At 36.3% G+C, this 20604-nt stretch overlaps 1 protein-coding gene across 1 annotated transcript in view; it reads right to left on the reverse strand.

Annotated features, from left to right (window-relative positions):
- The window catches only part of PHF14 (PHD finger protein 14), a gene marked incomplete at both ends in the record, with an annotated part of 152953 nt that overhangs the window by 28501 nt on the left and 103848 nt on the right, over positions 1-20604 (reverse strand). Inside the window, 1 exon segment of the mRNA XM_079538129.1 lies at positions 5799-5912. Coding sequence (XP_079394255.1) covers positions 5799-5912 — 114 coding nt within the window.

The following is a 20604-nucleotide window of genomic DNA, read 5'->3' on the forward strand; positions in this document are numbered from 1 at the left end:
CACTAAGTTAAAAGAAAAATTAATGTTCAAGATTTAACTTGTCTTCCATTCATTCAATTTCAGTAACTATTTTTTTTTTTCTCATTTAAGAGTGTGCCGGGAAAAGCAACATATTTATAGCAACAACAATCTGCCACAGTTCTGTCAAATGAATTCAAACTTGCAGCTACACAGAACAGAGGGAAAGTACTGTTAAGCCCTTGAAGTTTAGTAAGGAATGAACAGGTGGGTTGTTTTTTTTTATTTATTTTTATTATTATTATTTTTTTTTACAAGCATGACAGATTTGTATCTATGTATAAAGACGTGCGAATAAATGTTTTCTCTAATAAGACTGCAAATCCTCATCCTGATTCTAGCCAACGTTTATTGTAGGCAATGACTGAGATTTTTCTCAAAGGAAAAGTGAAAGTTGGAAATTCAGTAATTTAACAGCCTTCTAATAACAGTAAATGGAGAAAATACCACATGAGCATTATTACATGCTATGCCACGGAATTATCTTTTATTCTATTCTTTCAAAGCATGTCACACCATACTTTCCTTATAAAGCAAACACCTCAGAGTAAGAAAGCTGCAAAAAAATGGACTGGAAGCTCTGCTAATGAAGTTTATGATTTCTTTTTCTTTCTTTCTCTCTTTCTTTCTTTCCTCTCTTCCTCTCTCTCTTCCTCCCTTCCTTACTAAGATGTCTTAAGTATAGGACTTACGTATAGGATCTTTTCCTACAAAACAAAACCATGATGCAGCTATGCATTACTAATGGAAGAAAAACGTGTACTCTCTTCAGATATTAGGGCAAGAACTAAATGCGTAATAGCTCAGAAGCAGATTAATCTTTCTTTAGTTCAGAATCCTACAGTTTTTCTGTACAACTTCTGTACTTTTAGAAACACAGATACATGGGCTGTTCACATTCATGTGCTACAATGAGGTCATTGATATTTTACCTAAAATGCTCCATGCATACACACTTTCAGGGGGAAGAGAGGGGCCATGCAGAAAAGGGATTGGTTGGTTATTATCTATTTTACCGAGCAGAGCTAAATGTCATAGAGAGAGTGGCACAGCATTTTATCTGTATCTGCACTGCTCCAGCAATGCAACCATCCAGAAAGACCAGCTCTGTTAGCCTCAAGGTTTACGCTATTAAAACATGATTAATTGACTTGCCACCAGATCAGCAAAGAAATTAATACACATAACTCATGCATTTCTGTTTTACTTCTAATTAAATAAGAGAATACACCTCTCCTGAGACTCAGATTTAAGGGAACTGTCAAAACTTGTCTCTTCTTCCTTACATAACCAGCACTTGACATTGTCTCTCTCAGCAGACTCAAGTGCTGCTTATGGTAAATGGTATCAAAATGCAGACCACCAATCTTGCTCAAGTATTTTAACAATAAACTTTTTCTTCACTTTATCCAACGTGACTGCACATGCATCTATAAAGTAATATATTTACTAAATACACTGTGATTGCCAACTGCCAGATGAACAGTACAAGTGACACCAGAAGACAGACCAAGAATACATGTCCAATCTATGGCCTGCAAGCCTCACAGTGTGGCCCATCCCCTGCTGGCAGCTCTTCCTTATTGAGTAGCCAGGTGCGCACCCATCACTCACAGCAACCAAACAACAGTGTGATATTGAGACTGCCTGGGCTGAAACCAGGCCATGGGGAAGGCGCAGTGCAGTGCTAAGTCAAGTCAAGGCAAGTAGTTGTATGTATTTTGATACAATGGCTAAACATAGTCCTGTGAACAGTACAGAATATGAAGCCTTGCTTTCAGTTTTGGTACAGGGAATTTAAAATATGTTTCAAGAATGCAAAAAAAAAAAAAAAAAATTATTAACTTACGTTTGTCATTCCATTTTCAGTGGACATAAATACATTACCTGTGAATTTTCAAATGGAATGTAAAGAGTTGCAATCAGATATCCAACTCAGAAATTTGCTCATGTCTCTTTATCAGACTTTTATAAGCTCTCTGTTAATGGAGAAAAAAATATCCATTGCTTCACAGTTGCATGTTATTCATGCCATCATCTCCTTTGGCAGTACGCACATCTGTGAGCAACCATTGTCAAGGATGAAGCACAGGAAGAGTAAAGTTTCATAAAAAAGCTCTGATGAGCACCTTAAGGACTCACTAAAAATTGCAACCACTGCCATCGAACCAGCCTGATGCATTTATTTCAGAAACAAATGAGCTGAAATATCCCGTTAGTTTTATGGTTTTGCTGCTCTTTCTATGGTGCATTATAAGGGCTGCTCTGAAAGTAATTCTTGTTATGACTTCAGAGGTGGATGGCGGTGGTATAGCAGTAGAGGTTGAATCTTCCTGCCAATATTCCATTATATTTTGTTGCCATGGCAGCAGAGGGGCAGTCTGTCAGAATGGCATCTGACATGGAAGTGTGTAAGAAGCAAAGGCATGTCACTGATTCAATGATGAAAACGTACAGCTAACGGGCGTGACTATGTTGAAAAACACTGTTTTGTAACTGAGAATTTGCTCTATCAAGTTACTGTGCTCATTCTATCTGTTGTAGTCTCCAAGGAAATAAATAACAGGATACTTTTGGAGCTACCCATGTGGCCCATGACAATTTTTCTTCACTCACTGAAGCTCAGGAAAACTAAAAGGTTGGACACTCATTGCGTAAGACTAAGGAAATGTAACTTCTCAGTCTTTATAATTACAGTATTATTCAAGCAAGCGCATTTGTAGTTTCAAAGCATTTTAAAAGCTCTGAAACTTGATTAATCAACATGTTCAGAGATTTTCCTTTCATTAGCTAATAGCAAAGAATGTGTGGTATCAAGATACAATAATGTATTGAGTCAGGGAATACTAACAATAGGGAGGTGCTAAATTTTGAAATTGTTGTAGGGACAAAATATTTACATAATTTAAGATTTTAACGTAATTTTAAAGACTATCTAAATTAGCATAACATTTTACTAAAAGTTATTTCACATTTTCCCAGTAAACTGCAAAGAAGGTCTAATTAGGTGACAAATTCAGGTGGTAAATGTTTGTTCCTTTTCACATGCATTGAGCTTTTCTTTCATTTTCAATGTTGCATACTACTTATTAAAAATGACAATAAACAGCATTAACTCACCAAGCACACAGGTAACTTCTTTCTTACAGTATGGATACCAATTCATTCAAGCATTCAAATCTGTACAAATTATTTTTTCACAAGGGATTGCATAGTTTTTGAAAACATGGGCTAAAGTATATAACCCTAACTTCAAACACAGCTTGGTTATTTTACAGTCCCAAGTATTTTGGAATCTGAAGTACACATATTTTCCTGAATCCTTCACAGGCACAAAAATTTCACAGATATGAAAGCTGAACTCTCAACATTACTAATGCAGCAAGTTTTGCCATATGCTACATTGTTGGCCACTGTCCATGTGTCACACAGTTACATCTGATTTCAGAGCATGAAAGGAGGATGGTAAGAAGGGGGTAGTACCAGGAGCAAATCCCCTGCTGCCCTCTGGCAGCCACAGAGAAAGAGAACTCAGCACTCAGCCATCATCTTGACCAGCAGAACATCTGGACAGGCAAAAAGCCTCATGTAAGTGATCAAATGACATCACACAAAGATATTGAGTGTTTGAGTCAGACAGGACTATCTAAGAGGAAAATGAATTATAAGGAGGAAAAAACATGGGTTATATAAATAACAACAGCAATTCATGGGATTTTCCTGACTTTCTCCTACTACAAATTGTTCTCAAATTTACAAATCTGATACACTTCTTTAACACTACCTTCCATCTATTTCTTTGCTCATCTATTCCATTCTCCTGCAATCCTGTCCGGATAGCTTTTCCCCCTTTGCACTTCTTTCCTGTTTCCCCATACATGACTGCATTTTATCATTTCATTAACAACCATGACCTTTTCCCCAGTACTATCTTTTGGGTCAAATTCAGATGAGAATGCATTATTATAGAAATAGTGCATCAGTTAACAGCTATAGTTAATTCTGAATATTAATTAATTAATGTGTAATTCACAAACATTTGCTTACTGTGCTGACTTACCCACACGTAACTTAGATGGGTTGTTTCACAGTGAGTTCTGAATTTGGGAATTCAGCATACTGGTTCTCCCCTCTCAAGGTTTCCTGCAAATCCAACCACAAAACTCTTTCTGACTCACCTCACTCCGTTTTGATATAAACTGCATTAATTATGTTTTGAGAAGTCTCATTCTGTTATGAAACATGTATAATACTTTATGGCCCCATGCTCAGCAGAACAGCTTCACCATAAACTGAGATATTTACTAACATTCAAAAGGTGTATTTCCATCTTTCACTTCTTTCACATTTCCTCAATTTTATTATCCCCCACAGCATAGCTGTACTCTTAATGGGCAAAAATAGTATAGACATCTCTGCTTTTACTAAACATGCTGCATCCTTCTTCCTGCATTACTTTTCTTTTATCTTTCTTTCTAAATATCACTTCTGCTCTGCTTCTGAATTCCTCCAGAGAAGAAACAGATAAATTGGAAAAGCTGAGACTTAGGAGCCAGAATCCATGACCCTCTGTAGTCTAAGATCCCTTTGCTACTTAAGAAAATAGACACAAATATTACTAAAAGTTTACATTACTTTTTCCACTGGACTGTTTAGATGTGATCACCCAAGTACAAAGTAACTATCGTCTGAAAACACAAGATACTTCTAAGAATTAATTCTCCCAGCCCTGCACTGAGGACTTGCCTCTTCTTCAGACAAAGTGAGAAGATCATCAGAGGAAAGGAGAAATCTGTGGAGGTATTTGATAATTATCTATAGGCTGCACAGGAGAAATAGTGAATGGCACTGTAACGGATGTAGTTCCTCCTGCTAATATTTCATATTCTCTTTTAAAGGGAAAATTGTAGAGAAAGAAAATCTGAGGGAAAAAAAAGTCTTAATATTACCTTGTGTGTGGCATATTCTTAACAACAATAACTGAACTGCTTGAGAAAGCCAAGATTAGGAGTATTAAGGTTACTCCAAACAAAAGACTTATCTCATTAAATATAATAACCTTTCCCTGAAAGGATGAATATCATAATAAAATTAAGTCTTAAATCTGAATTCAGCAGACAACCGTCTCTCCAGAAATCATGTACTGAGACAAGCATGCACTCCGGGGTCTGAAGAAGTCAGACACAGGCTACGTTACGGAACTACCTTACAAGTCAACACCTTTTCTTATAACAACAGGGAGTTGGCCTTATGCCCACACTATATCATTATCATCTAGCATCATTTTTTTGGAACACAAAGATCACAACGAAAGGCACAATAATATGACCAAGGGCCTTTCCTTTGCACAACCCAACAGTTAGCCAAGTTTAGATTTAAGGAAGGATGACAAATGCTTTACATCTACTTATATAACTATATACACCTGCTGCTACTGTTTCTTTAGTCTTATAAAGCTTCATGTGCTCAAATCTAACAGATTTCCTGATACTATCATGGGTGTGTGAAAGATAGGAATAATGAAAAAAAATATATTTTCCTAATCACTGATAATAAGAAACAGTATTAAAATGCACTAGTTGGAGGCCACTTGACTTACATAACAAAGGTCTGGAAATTTACGCTTGTCTAGGGTGTCAGTGGTATGGGAGCATAAAATTCAGCTTTAGCTTTAAAGAAGTCTCTGCTACAAGTAAAGCAACACTAGGCATGAAAAACAGAGGCAAACTTGTATTCCCCAACAGTTAACTTTGGAACAGAATAGACACAGAAGGTCCTACCTCTTCTGGATGTTTCTGTGCCACCGATATCAGCTCTTCAGAGCTACTTCTTGAGGTAGAGGGTACCACATTACCTGGGGCCTCTGAGACCACCTCATTTGACGGCTCGGAGTCCTGAGGGCAACAGAGACAAATAGACCCCTCAGCAGCGTGTTGGTGTGGTACCCCAAAAGGGAGAGACTTCTCAGAGGATGCGTGCTCTAAGCACAGAGAAACAAAGAATACTTGAAGTCTAAAACCTTGTTTTAATCTGGGCCAACACCTTTATCCCAGAGACAAAAATATCTGCCGTTTACTTTCATAAAATGCTAATACTTTCTTCACAAGAGCATTTTAAGGCTTAGCAAATAGCTATTTAGTGTTTTAGAACCATCAAGTTCTGAATAAGTGTGCTTGTTTAGCCCATATCTACCCCTGCATTTCATCCCTTTATTTATGATGGAGGTTTCTGCAAAACAGCTGGGACTATGTTAAAACAACCCAACACAAATAGATTTCATCAACTGCTTTAAACTGATATAGCACATAAAAATATTAAAGCTAGAAAAGGTAGCAGTTGATTGTCAGTGTTAACACTATCGTCAAATAAATAAAATAAAAACGAATAGGTAGTTTATATTGTATTTTCTAAATTACCTTTACTGCGAATTTGTGATGCAATGGTACTAAAATAGATCAGTCAAAACAAAATCACTTTAATACCTCCACTGCTTCTCACAGTGGTTTTGATATCTGCATAGATTGAGATATTTTGCTACGGAGGAAAAAATCCATTAATCGGTACTATCTCTACTGTGCTTGTAATGCTCATTATGGAATAAGATATTTTAGATGTCATCGCTTAGCAAGCAGAATATATGCTTTTGATGTACCACTTTCTCCCTATAGTCATTAATTGCAAGGAAATCAAGATTGCACTTTCAAAAACTGCAAGCTGCAAAGCTCATTATTAAGTTTTTTGACATAACTTCTAAAATGTAAACTGAAACTTCATACTAATAATATTCAGCATTTGCAGTTTAGCCAAATGAATATGTTTGGACTGTTGGAAGAGGAAAAATGAATGCTGTAGTCCAACACTCATTACTGAAAACCACACTGAGAATCAGAGGGCAGATGTAAAATACATAGATGAGGTTGCTGGAGACTATAAAGTGGGGAAATCTCTTCGGGCCTGAAGAGAGAGTTATGCAATATCTCTAATTGATATAACTTTTCAGGTTAGTCCCTGTTTTGTTTTTTTTTTGTTTGTTTGTTTGTTTTTTTTTTTTTTAAAAAAAAAAGGTTCTAAGCTTAAATTTTTCAAATAAAACTATTTACAACTTTTTTGTTCACTGCCTCTTTGTGACTCAAAATATTCTGCCAGTCTGTGGTCTATCACCTTAAGTTGAAAGCTGAATGCCAGGAGGACTTAAAAGGCAAAATCAGCTTTCAATGATGAATAAAGAATTCCATCAGTGTTAATAACAAAGTCTCACTGAACTGTTTTATAGGCATTAGCAAATGCAAAATGAAACATTTTGGTAGAGCTCCCATCCCAATTTTATGATAAGAACAGTAAAACACTATTTTGCTCAGTTTTCTCAATTACTCACAAGAATATCAACATACTGACTTAATACGGTGAATTACAAGAAGAAACATCTCAAGCACTCTGACAGTAAACATTTGATCTTTCCCTATCCATCACATGAAAGCTCACTGCTATCTTTGCCACGTAAAACTTCTGCACTGTGTTCACACTCGCAGTTCCTGCTTTTGCCTTAGTGGATCTGAATTTGCACAGGCAAATGTCCCCACGCTCAGTGGCCCTCCTCATTTTGGTTCCTGGATAACAATGACAAGAAAATTATCTCTTCTTGCTGCTGGCCCAATTATCCATGAACTGATTCAGAGAACTGAACCATGCTATTTTGTTTACTCCATGAGGACTAGAAAGTTAAATCACTGCTATGTAATTTATCAGCTTGGTGTGCTTCCAAGAGCTCTCCTGTGCTGCTTACAAACACAAAAGTAACAACCACATGCTTGGAGAAAATGGCATACTTGTCCAAATTCTTCGGTTCAGTGATCTGTCTACTTGAATTCTGACTGTCTTTTGTGCCTAAGAAATGTTGTGGTATTATACCTGTGACCAGATACTGGTGGCAACGCTTCTTTCTTAGTTATATTTTTTGAAAGTAATAAAAAAATGGGTTTCAAAACTCATCAGTGCAGCAGCAATTTGATAAGTGTATATTCCTATTTCATTCCTTTTTCCTCAGCAGGACCATTATGTCACAGATGCTCTCCCCTGATCAAGTCTCAATATCTTTTTCCCCTAAGCCATGCCTCTCCTTAGTTGTTTAAAGGACACGCTGGCCAACGTAGTAGCCCATTTTTAAGATGATAGAAATCAAATTTACTTTGTTCAACAAAAAGCAATCAGAGAAAATGGTTCTCCTTGTCCTGTTACATCAGTTTTGCCATCTCTTTTGTCTCTTCTTAGGAAAAATACTCAAAGCCTAAACATCTGTATGAAAGACAATGTATGCTGTTATGAAGTACTTAAGCACAGGAAAACAGGAAATACAGGTTTTGGAAATAACCATATTCAGTAAGTGAAGCATGATCCATTTATGTAAGGTACAATGACAAAAATGCCACAAAGTGTGAGAACTTTCATAAAGCTTTTTCTCATTGTGTTATGAGTACACAGTCAAATAAAAAATATTTCTACTAACCACTTCTAGTATTCTGACTTACACTTGGATAAATAAAACCACCTGAAATTAGCACTGTTTACTTTTGTAAAGGAAAGGACTATCATCTGTTTCACTGACCCCAAACAATTATTTTACTGTATAAAGTGGAAAAAGGTGCTTAAAAATAAAATCAATTTCTTATCTTCTTCCTATTATTTATACCACAACATATAGATTGACTTTGCAAAAATGCCACCTTTCTTTTCTCAAGGTTTTGTATCTTGAAAAAGATGTCAATAGCACCTCTTGTTTATTTGTAAGCCTCAAATATAGCCAGGAATAATGTGACTGTTCAGAGATGTATAAACAGAGGAAGAACCACATGTGCAGACATTCTACTGTTTATGGAAGAAAGGCAAATCTGCTTGACCAATGTCTGCTTTCAGACAACCTAAATATTCATATAATTTAAGATACACCTTGGACCTTCAGCACTTTTTTTTTTTTTTTTTTTAACTCAGGTCAGTAGAGATCAAAGGTAGGAGGAAAAATCAAAGGTTTATCCAACTCTAATGAAATTTCCTCAAAGTACTCTGTTTTTTTTTTCCTCTTTTTCATCCTATTTGGAGTGTATGCTATTTGCATCCAATGAAATGGAAGTAAACATCGTTATCTTAGTTTTTGTTCTATGCTGTGCAGAATTAGTAGTGATATAATACACTGAAAAATCAATAGTGCATACAGAACAGATGGGGATTTCATTTGTGAGCTACATAAAAGTGATAGATTTCAGAGGGTAATATTTACATTTTATGCTATGCTAATGTTGGGTTTTCTGTTTGTTTATTTTTCAAGTTCTAGTTTGAGGACTTTTTTTCTTTTTTTTTCTTTAAAAGAACAGGTCTTAAATACACAGTACATACATAAATACGCATATGTATTGTATACTTATTTTCCATATATATACATACTTCTTTACAGACATGTACATCACCAAGGCTATATTCATTACAAATATTATGGAAACAAAATATTGTATCTGTTTACCCATTTATGTTAGAGAAACAACAGATGTCAACTTGTATAAAACAGAAGCTCTATGCAGCCTCTGATTTTGAAGTAAATAAAGAATTGATGTATAAAAAAGCATTCCTAAAAGACTGCTAGAAAGCATGAGAAGCTGCATTTGAAATAAGATGACAGAAAAACAGCATTTTAAGATGGTATTTATACCAGCTGAGCATCAGCTAGTCTGCTGCTACTACTTTAAAACAAAACAAAAACAAAAAAGAATCCAAATGAACCAACTCACAAGCCCCCAAACCTTTTATAGATAATTTCAAGCTGTCAGGTTTGAATATATTATGTTAACTTTGCATCAGTTTTCATGTATCATCCTTTACCTTGGTCCAGTTGAAAATTACACAAGCCATAAATTAGCTTTAAACAAGCTTTGAATCAGCCTGGAACCAGTTTTCAAATTAAAGAGCCGTCAGTATATTACATGGTACTGTCATTTTATTACCCCAATCAATTTTGTGTGGCCTGAGGTTGAAAGAAAATGGATGTTGTCTTCATTTGCAAAGGGTTTATCTCTTACACCAGGCTCTGAGGACATGACTGCAGTAATGAATTGGAAGCTAAAGTTACTAACAAAGACTTTTAATAGTAGCAAAGTAGAAATATTTGCCCCTCTTTAGGCTTACAAAAGAAAAAAAAAAAGAAAGAAAGAAAAAAAAAAAGCTCTTTCCAAAACATGAAGCCAGCTTCTTAGGGCTGAAGGACTATGGGAAGAAATTAGTCTATCTTTGCTCAAGTGCCACAGTGCTGTGAGGCTCAGAGAGCACCACATTCACTGAGACATGGGAAACGCCTGGCTTGGTCAGAGCAGGGCCCCTGAGAAGCCCAGGATGCGGGAGATGATCCCAGCTGCTCCCACCGTTCCCTGCTCTCTCTTACTCACCATGTGTTCACTTTGAAGGTCTTTCTGATATCTTAGGTAGGATATGGCAAAATATAGTGAATGCAAGGGATATGTAATTCTCCACAGTTCATGGACAAAGCAAAGCCCCAGCAGGAACAGAGCTTATCTCAATCTCCTTACACACGCAAGATCAATCACTTTGTCATTGCCTGCATTCTACCCAGCAATGCTTAATGAGGTAAGAATATGGGCTTCAAAACCCACGCTCTGTATCTGTAAAATTTCCTTTCCTCCTCCTATACTCCTTTTGACATTCTCCTTGTGCTGATTTTGTTTCGCATCTGACCATTTCCACTCTTCATCTGCCCTCTCTAAAGATACAAAATTACAGCTGCAGCCTTTACAGAGGCTGCTAACTCCTGGTGCACTCTCGTGCTTGCTCTCCACTGCTTCATCCCTCTCTTGAGAAGGGACGATGACTCCTTTGTCTGCACACCGATAACACAACAGGCTCTCAGCAGATGGCTGAGCAGCTGTTTCAATTCAGGTAACAAACCTCAATTTGGATCTAGAACTGCTGCCCTCTTTAAAGGCAGAGACAAAAGAGAAATCTTTTCATAATTCTCAGTTTTCCAAACATAGGACCTTCATTACATATTTTAGCCTCATGCTATTTTTTATCAAAGTGTGCAATATAGAAGACGTGATAAAGTTACAAGATGTTCGTACTAAATACCAATCTGCTTCAATTTATAATCCTTCTAACTTCTAATAAACTACAGCATTGACAAAAGCAAGTTTGTATCTTCAAAATCTGCCTACATTTCCAGCTGTCAAAGGGTGACTCCCCTTCACAGCTGTTTAAAATAAAGATGTTACTATTTCTAGAATTTTATTAAAACTGAACAAATTATGACAGGAAACAGGGCCATATGTTTGCTCAGGATGCATTCTTCAAATGAAAAAAAAAAAAACCAACCCAACAATCTACATATATTTAAAGGTAGAAACAGCACTCTCAAAATAATGTTTTTCATATTTACTCTTCCAACTTTATCTTATGCAAATAGAAACAGCAAACAGCAGAATATCTTACCGCCTGAAAGTATCACCACTCACCTCCGGAATCTGAATTCACATTCCCTTTTTAATCAACACATTTTCCACATTTGCATTAAGTCAGTGTGGTAATCCTACCTCTCTGTGGAATGAATCCTTCCCTTTTAAAATCAAACTCTCCCACATTTTTATATTTCCCTTTTACTCTCCCATCAATCGAAAACTGTCTTTCAACGCCTGCTTTTTATGACCCTGAATTCTCTGAGCAGTCTTAAAGAAATCAGCTGTTAAAGTGCTATAATTTTTAAAAATACGTAAACACTAGAGTTAACCATTGAAGTATAGGTTTGTGACACTAACCTCATCTCTTGTACACAGCACAAAGGAATACACCTTTCTTGTTACTGTCATGGTTTAAAGCCACTGATCACAGATACGCCGTGGCTCAAAACTGCTGACAAAAGTAACGATATAAGCATCTTTTTGCATGATCAGTTTTAGAATTTCTACAATAAAAGGAAAAAGCCAACATCTATCATTCCTGTGCTACATCCCCTATGGCTTATATAACATGGTAATTATCTGGTGTGACAGATTTTATATGAATACCTGTTTGCAGACCATTAATATACTGGTCAGACTGCTGTACAACACTACTGTCATTACATATAAGAGTAACTCAGTACTTCGCCCTTTTTCTCAACACCACTTTCCTCCTAGTTATTGTTCTGTAATTTTTTCCTCACCGTGATTCAGGATACTGCCCAACAAGTTATTAGGAACACAGCACTGTTAGCTGTGCAGTAAGGTACAGCGGCAAATTTACTCCTACCCCTCGGGCCAAGCTGCTCACCCACGCGATTTCTGTCCCAAGCAGTTTGCTTTACACCACTCCATCAGTCAGAGGGAAAGCAGACATGAAGTTTGCTCACAATGCTTGGCTCACACTCTGCTCAAACCACAAGACTGAGCACTTGAGAAGATTTCTGCTCAAAAAACAGCTGCTTTATTTGAACAAAAATAGAACGTAGCTCAGAAAAGACTTTCTTTCAAGCACACAATCTTCAATACTATGCATCAGCATGCAGAGCGTGTCTGTCAGATGTCGGAACAAAGCTTTAAATTGTACCATCTAACTTAATTCTCAAGATAGGGTCAGCACATTCACAGGGCTTTTTTTTTCCTTTGAGATGTCCTTAAAGTAATATTTATTTAGCTTCTTAAATCTTCATCAGCACTGATTCTTGCTTTTCAAATCCTTGAAGTCCAGATTTTCCCAACATAATGCAAAACAGAGCAATGTTAAAATGCGCAGTTGCCAAAAGCATCACAGAGTTGTCAAAGGCTAGTTATCAAATCAGAATCAGTTTTCATATCTCCCCACTTCCAGATTTTTTTCCCCAGTAATAAGAGGAAATAAAGAGACTGCATAGCACATCATTTTGCACTCTGAGTTTATAACATACATTTTATAGCTCCCTGAACTTTCCTAATATGGCATCCACTTATCTGCCTGTAGTTCAGCGCTTTGTAGCTGTTCTATCCTGCTCTGGGAGAAGGCTCTATGTGCCCTCTTCTTTACCACAGCCCAAGTTTTTAACTCGCTCTGCTCTCCCCTGAGAGGCTTTCTGTGTATTCCTCCATGTAGAGCTTTCACATTCCTAAGAATGTTTGTGTGCTCACATTTCCCCTTCTGTGCCAAGGGGTCCTCCTGCAGTCCCATTAATTTCCCCCATTTTGCTTCTCTCTCTCTCTCTTTCTGGACCCCATCTCAAAAGGTATCATATTTTACTTACTCTGATTAGGCAGAGATCAAAAACATTTCTTCAAGGCTATGAAATATTTTAAGAAATGAATCCATCTATGTTTGGGCGTGTATATAAAAATATTTCTTATGTCCCCCTTTAAAGGAGGAGTAAAATGTGCAAAGTTAAAAAAAGAAAAAAAAATATTCTAGATATCCTTTAACGAACTTCAACCAATTATGTTATGAATCTTATTTTGCAATTGCCCCTGATTTATTCATCCATACTGGTCAGCAGAGTGCAGTAACTCAAGAATACTTTGAAGTAAGTTTAAGCTACTAATGGAAATATATACTCTTATTAATGCAAAGTAGCCAGCTGAAACATAGGGATGTTTTGTTCTGTCAGACTGAGCTGCACTGACAATGGGCTGTTTACTTAAATGGGAAGGAGCAGCCCAGTTGACACAATTTCAGAGGTGACATTTATCAGCCATCTTTTGCTGAGCCTGCAGGAATTGAAAGGTCAAACCCACTGCTGCTGCTTGAAGGCATCCTCGAAAAGGCCTGGAAATGCCTCATTCTTCTCTAATTAAGAACACCAAGAATGATATATGGAATGATGAGGCTAAATTAGCTCAAAATATAGATCTTACTCTCTATTATAGATCTACTCTCTATGAAGGGGGCTTATTTTCCTCTTTTTATCTTTTTAAAGCAAAAATCTTTTTTGTTTCTAATCTGTATTAAAAAAAACACACCAAGACCTTCTTCAATATAATTCCTTAAATAACATTGAAGACTAAGTTGTTTTAGCTAAAAACATTATGCACACAGTGCTTACACAAACATGCAAATTATAAAATGCAATAACTGAACTGAATATATCTGTGTATTAAATTTTAGACTTTCTACCTTGAGACTACTGATATGCAGTTCCACAAAATCTCTTATTAAAATGGGAATGGAATAGCTTTTGTAGTCAGTGAAACTAAAACACAAATACCTTTGATACAGCAAATGTAAGAGTGATTTTAATAGTCATTTCATGCCTAAATTACTCTCTTTTGATGTTGCTTCTTCACATCTCCACAAAATGTATATATCAAACATAGAAGTATTTATCCTTCTACTCCAAGGATAAACATCAGCCAGATCCCAAGCTTTGTGTGAGAGAAGAGAATGTTCTAAAATGCAAACATACTTCCTAAGTGCTGACAAGGCCCCTTCTGAATCAGCTAGGACTACACGGCTGGCATCAGCACAATCTGGAGAAGGTGGCACACACAGCCCAGATTAATACAAACAAGACTATAGAAAGCAGGTGATGGAACAAATCAAATGTGCCAGACATGCATTACTGTGGACAGTGGAGCATGGAAGAAATTCCTGACTAGAATTACAGAGCTGATGAATTTAAAACAAGGCCACGTTCCATGAAACAAATTTTGGGCTTCGTTATAGACCACTTTCAATAACCAACAAAATGCAACACAACTGTCAGAAATAATGAACAACAAGCCCTGACTGAATGAAAGAACAGAGCTTTCCCTATCCTCCTTTCCTAATCCTCCTTTCCCAGTAAGCAAGCGAGTTGAAGGCACAAACTGGCACTAGAATATTCAAACAATGCATTTTCAAACAACATTCTGAAGTTAATATATTTTGAAGTTAAAGTATTGATAAGCCTCATGAAAAGATCATAAAAGACTGAAGATTGAATTACACAAGCAAGTCCCAATACAACACACAGGGACAGCCACAACAGCCAAGATATGCCATCGCTGGCAGCTACTGTCATGCAGCAGGAACAGTCCTTGTGCTGAGGATCAGCCAAATGTGTTGTATGTGTTTCAGAACATCACTAGATTGGCCATACCGACTGCCTGCCCATCTCCAGTTTTAGTGTCCCTTGAAAAGAACCCAGTTTGCATGCTCTTGAGACTGCGCTGTAATGTAAACGAAAGTGTTGCAACTGGTGGCAACTGAGTGATTTGCTTCAAAAATGCATTCCTGATCTTAACCAAAAAGCAAACTAAGATACCTCTGATTAAGATCCTGAAATGAGCACACCAGCATGCAGAACCATTCTGGATTATCAGGTTACCTTCCTTCTCCTGAGATTCACTGAACTGAAAGCTCTGTGGAATCTAAACCCTTTTTTTTTTTTATTATTTTTTTTTCCCCTACATAACAAAAATAGACAGACACATTAATACATTTAATACCTTACTTGTAGAATAGGCTTGATCGCTTCCCTAAATTCACTGGTCATTCACTGAACAATCACAGTGTGGACCCTAGCTGACTTTTCGCTTCTGCTTAAGAGAGCTCAAAACCATATTTACCTAGAGGTTACTTAACTCACTGTTCTTTAGTTGAGGCAGATTGCTTTGCATGGAAAAAAAGGATTCACTGGATAAAATGATAAAATGATTAATATCTGATATGTACCCTTATTTATTGCACAGGACTGGTTACACATTTAGCATCCATTATGTCAATTACTGAATCAATCTGCTGATGCCCTTCTATTTCCAAAAATAAACCTGCAATGTGATTAACTCACTCTAAGTACACTTCTGAGCCTTCCATAAATACTGAATTATCTTCTTATTTCCTTTTTGACACTTCTCTTCTGTGGCTATTTATACCACATTTGGAATGATACCATCTGCCTGTCAGTCTTCACAAGACCAGGAGCTGGAAGAAACCTTGATATCTACACATTCCAAGGCTTTCCATACATAATTTTTTTTTTCCTTTCTGGTACAGTTCAGTGCAGTTTAAATACACTTAAGACTTCTCAAACATGCTCAAAGGTGTTTCAAACCACTGAACCAGATAATAATTTTCAACTGTTACCAAAGACACATTTACAAAAATCTGAGATAAGCTTAATTGCTGCCAGAATTTATCAATGCAATATGCATTTTAAAGGTTTTGTGAAAATCTTCTGAAAAGCCACCTTAAAACCCCACATAGTATTTGTGCACTTTCTTGGTAGAGCTAATTATAATGCTCTTATATTCCCACACAAGATATTTGCTGAGCCAATTTTAAGAAGAAGGAACTTTTCTGCTACAGAATGCTAAAATTCAAGTGGTGAGGCACTCCTTTGCACAGAAAGTGGCTGACACAGCACAAATCAGCAATGCCCAGCTGTCTTCTGCAAAATGTGATTAAACGTGGCTGGCACTACAAGAATCTCTATTTGGGAATGGCAACAACCTCACAACAACTATCTAACACTACCACAAAAAGCAAATCTTGACTCTGCTAAAATTCATTACTTGCTTAGCACTTCATAAAATGGCATTTTTTCAATTGTGTGTTTTTTAATTTTTTCCCTTCCCTCCCTTCTCCTTTCTCTCTCCTGATTCAATATGACTGGATTTTGTATAGGCAGCATTATTAATTTACACTGATGAGTGACACGTTTCTTAAAGTGGCATACATGGCTGCCCTTCTTTGAAACCCTTTAAAATAAAATCAGTCTTGAGAGTAAACATGAGTAGGCAATTAGGAAACTACAATACAATGTTCAGATCCTATCCAGAGACTAACAATTAAAGATCTAATTCTTCCTCTAAATACAGGATTTGATTACAGGTGCTAAGTTAATTTTCAGAGTAATAAAGTTGAGACCAGTTGTGAGGAATCAAGACATATAATTCTTCTTTAATTACATACTTTCTAGTTCTGTGTAAGACATAAGGTAAGAAATATACATAATAGGCTTTCAGCAGCAACAGAACTCTACTTTGCAAAATTAGAGTTGATGAGGATGTCACCAGAATTCAGATACAACCTGCACTTCTCAGGATTCCTTTTGTTTGTTTTGTAATTGTAAAGTACACACCTCTTGCTACTTTCTGTTGACAGTCTTCAATTCTTGAATGAATATTCAAATTATAAAAGATTATGTACACTGCACATGCTTTTACAAAAGCCCTCCTGGCATCTGGTCATCAAAGCCAAAAATTTAATCAAGGCTTGAAAAGTTAAAAAAAAAAACAAAAAAACAAAAAAGGAAGTCATTTACAGATCATTCTATTCATTTCCATATGTTTTCAGAATCAATGCGAGTTCCACTAAAAAACAGATAACAATCACAATCTTCAATTGGCATGTTAACAGAAAATAGCATTGGTCAATTACAATTTACTGGTAAATTTGTTGATGATGCCACTATCAGTAAAAAGCCCCTATAAATACTTTAAAGGCTCAGCCATTTTTTTTGGAATTCTACAGTAGGGTAAATTATAATACTTTGGCAGCTAAAATTTGGTGACTTTCACATACTTGTATTTTCCTTCTCCTACTTCATTTTGAAGGGAATGCAAAACTGAGCAAAACTGGATTAAAACTGCTATCTTCATGTTGCTTACATTTCTATGTATTCCCTTCATTACAATCACAATGCTAATCAACAGCTGTAGATATTTAGAGATTAATTTTCAAAAGCACAAATGATAAAATTTCCAGTTACAGGATGCATTCCTCCTATCCTTCTCAGGCAGTATTCTTCCATCAGCCTTCTCATGTACTTTGAAAGCATGTGCACCAGAGAGGAGTTATAAAATCGTCTTATGCTGGGGTGCTGCTCAGTGTTGAAAATGTACGCTCCTTTTCTTTTATTCTCTTATGATGAGTTAGCTTAAAACTAGGTTTAGTGGCTTTATAGACACAATAATAACAACTGCTTTTTGGATTTTACCAATTGTAGATAGATCCCAGCTTAGACTCCTTGCCACTCAGTAGAGTGGTAGTGAGCAAGTTAGGCTGCAAATTCATTTTGTCATGGCTTAAGAAGTGTAAGCCATAATTCAGTAGAAAAGCTATTTCCCAGATAAACCATAATTGTAAGCAGATTTTGTTGGAAGCATAACCTAAAGAAGGAGGAGCAGTGGTGTTTCTAACTGCTGCCCAGTGAAGAGATTTTCTTTCCTCAATCATTACTTTATGCTAGATAATAGTTATTCTATCAAAACTAAACCACATCTAGAGCTCTAAATGCTTAAACACTAGATTGTGTTTATTCAGATTAGATGCATTAAAAATGTATCATCGCTATACTAAGTGGTTCAAATCACTAAGCCTGACACTTCACTAGTATGAGGAACCTCTTAAATTAGATATGAATAAGCATCATAGAAAGGCTTGGGTTGGAAAGGACCTTAAATATCATCTAGTGGCAACCCCCCTGCCATGGGGAGGACTGCCACCCACCAGCTCAGGCTACCCAGGGCCCCATCCAACCTGGCCTTGAACACCTCCAGGGATGGGGCACCCACAGCTTCTTTGAGAAGCCTCCACCCTCTGAGTAAAAAACTTTTTCCTTGAACAGGCAACCTAAATCTCACCTCTTTTACTTTAAAACCATTCCCCCTTGTTCTATCACTGTTAGATCATGCAAGAAATCATTCCCCCTCCTGTTTATAAGCTCCCTTTAAGTACTGGAAGGCTGCAATGAGGTCTCCCTGGAGCCTTCTTTTCTCCAGGCTAAACAAGCCCAGCTCCCTCAGCCTGTCTTCACAGGAGAGCTGCTCCAGCCCTCCAATCATTTTCGTGGCCCTCCTCTGGACCTGCTCCAAAAGCTCTGCATTATTCCTGTACTAGGGGCCCCAGGCATGGTCACAATATTTAACAAGGGTATTCTATCAACAGTGAAAATTAATGACCAAGTTTGATTCTAAACACAGCCACCCCTGTTTATTTACACTTCATTAATTTTTTTTTTAGTTACAATAAAGCAAAAAAGTAATACTTTGACTTATAAGACACAAAGCCTTATAAAATTAAATCGTTTCAATTTAAAGGTAGTATAAGGAATCAAGAAACATCACTCTTTTCAGTACTATTTGAAACATCATGTTTTTTTTCTACTTTTGTTATAAAACATTCAATATAATAGAACGCATTGTATTATACTACTGTTCCCCCACTAAGAAAATGAAGTTGTAATGGTGTGCAAAATTTCAGTTTTGAAAAGATTCTGAATTGTTGGGTTATGAAAGAATATGAATGAAGTGAAGCAGCACGGGACTTCTGTCTCCTAGCTAAGAAAAATGAATCTTGGAAATGAAACAATTTTTGGACCAAATATTATTAAAGTGGAGTTTTAGTAACAAAAATACCTATTTAAAACTGCTGCGGAGTGTAAATCTGGGACAACAGGCTCTTACCAAGCTTATTATAACTGCTTTTTCTGTTTGTTTTTCAAAATTTAATATGAGAATAAATTATATATTTCACTTTGAATTCCTAATTGGTGCCCTATCTTTTAATCACTTTTATTATTACTCATTGATCTATTCCAATGTCATACTTCAAAACTAGAAATCTTTTTTGAATTTGGAACAACTGTATATCATTAATTTCTGGCTGGCACTAGATCGACTGCCCTCTGAGTAACCAGTCAAAAAGATTTGTTCAGAGAAGGTTATGAAAAAGAGAACGCTGTAGCATATTGCCCATTTTTTCACAATACCTTTTGGTTACAGTTAAACTGAACTTAGTAGGAAGCACAAGCACTGGAAGTCCAAGATGAGGATTTGGCATCCAGTGACACGGGGTGTTTGGAACTGGTAGAATTGATTTTGTTGTGGAGAAGAATTCAAATAAATATCCATTCCAAACATATTTTTACAGTGCTTAACCTTTTTTTTTTTTTTTTTTTTTTTCTCACTAAAACCTAAGCTTCCTACATACACTATGGGATGTACTGGCAACTGAGTGTATCTGATTATTTGGATTCATTTGTGGATTTAATACCAACTAACTCTATCCTGAACTTATCCTCTCTATATAAATCAAGCTTCATCTTAAGTTAATTTCAAGGTTGATTATTTTTGGAACATTTTATGGTATAAATTATTCAATAGATAGATCTTTCACATTTATTTGCCAGAAAATAACAGAGGCTGCACCAATTAATTTTTCTAAATATGGGGAGCAAATGCTAGAACACACTTGGCAGTATTAACTGGCTACCTGATAAGAACTAATCTACGCTGTAATGTGACTTTTTTTTTTCTTGAACTGTCTGGACAGACAAAACTCTTCCTGTGACAAGGTTTGGCATTACCAAAGTTCATAAAAAAGCACTGCTAAAGTTTCACGCAGTCTTAACATTCGGATAATTTCTTCTTGTTTAATTTCAAGACAGTCATTCAATGGTGTCCAAGGCCTCATGGCTGCTCACAAATTTATGAAGACAAGGACTTCAATGTGTATTTTCTAGCATATATATATATATATCTATACACATACATGTATATATATATATACATATATGTATATGTATATATATATATAATATACATGTTTGTATAAATGTATAAATTGTATAAATGTATAATTTACATGTTTGTAAAGCTTTTATTGTATGAC

Source organism: Tetrao urogallus (genome assembly GCF_951394365.1).
Source record: "Tetrao urogallus genome assembly, chromosome: 7".
In the NCBI taxonomy this organism is placed as follows: Eukaryota; Metazoa; Chordata; class Aves; order Galliformes; family Phasianidae; genus Tetrao; species Tetrao urogallus.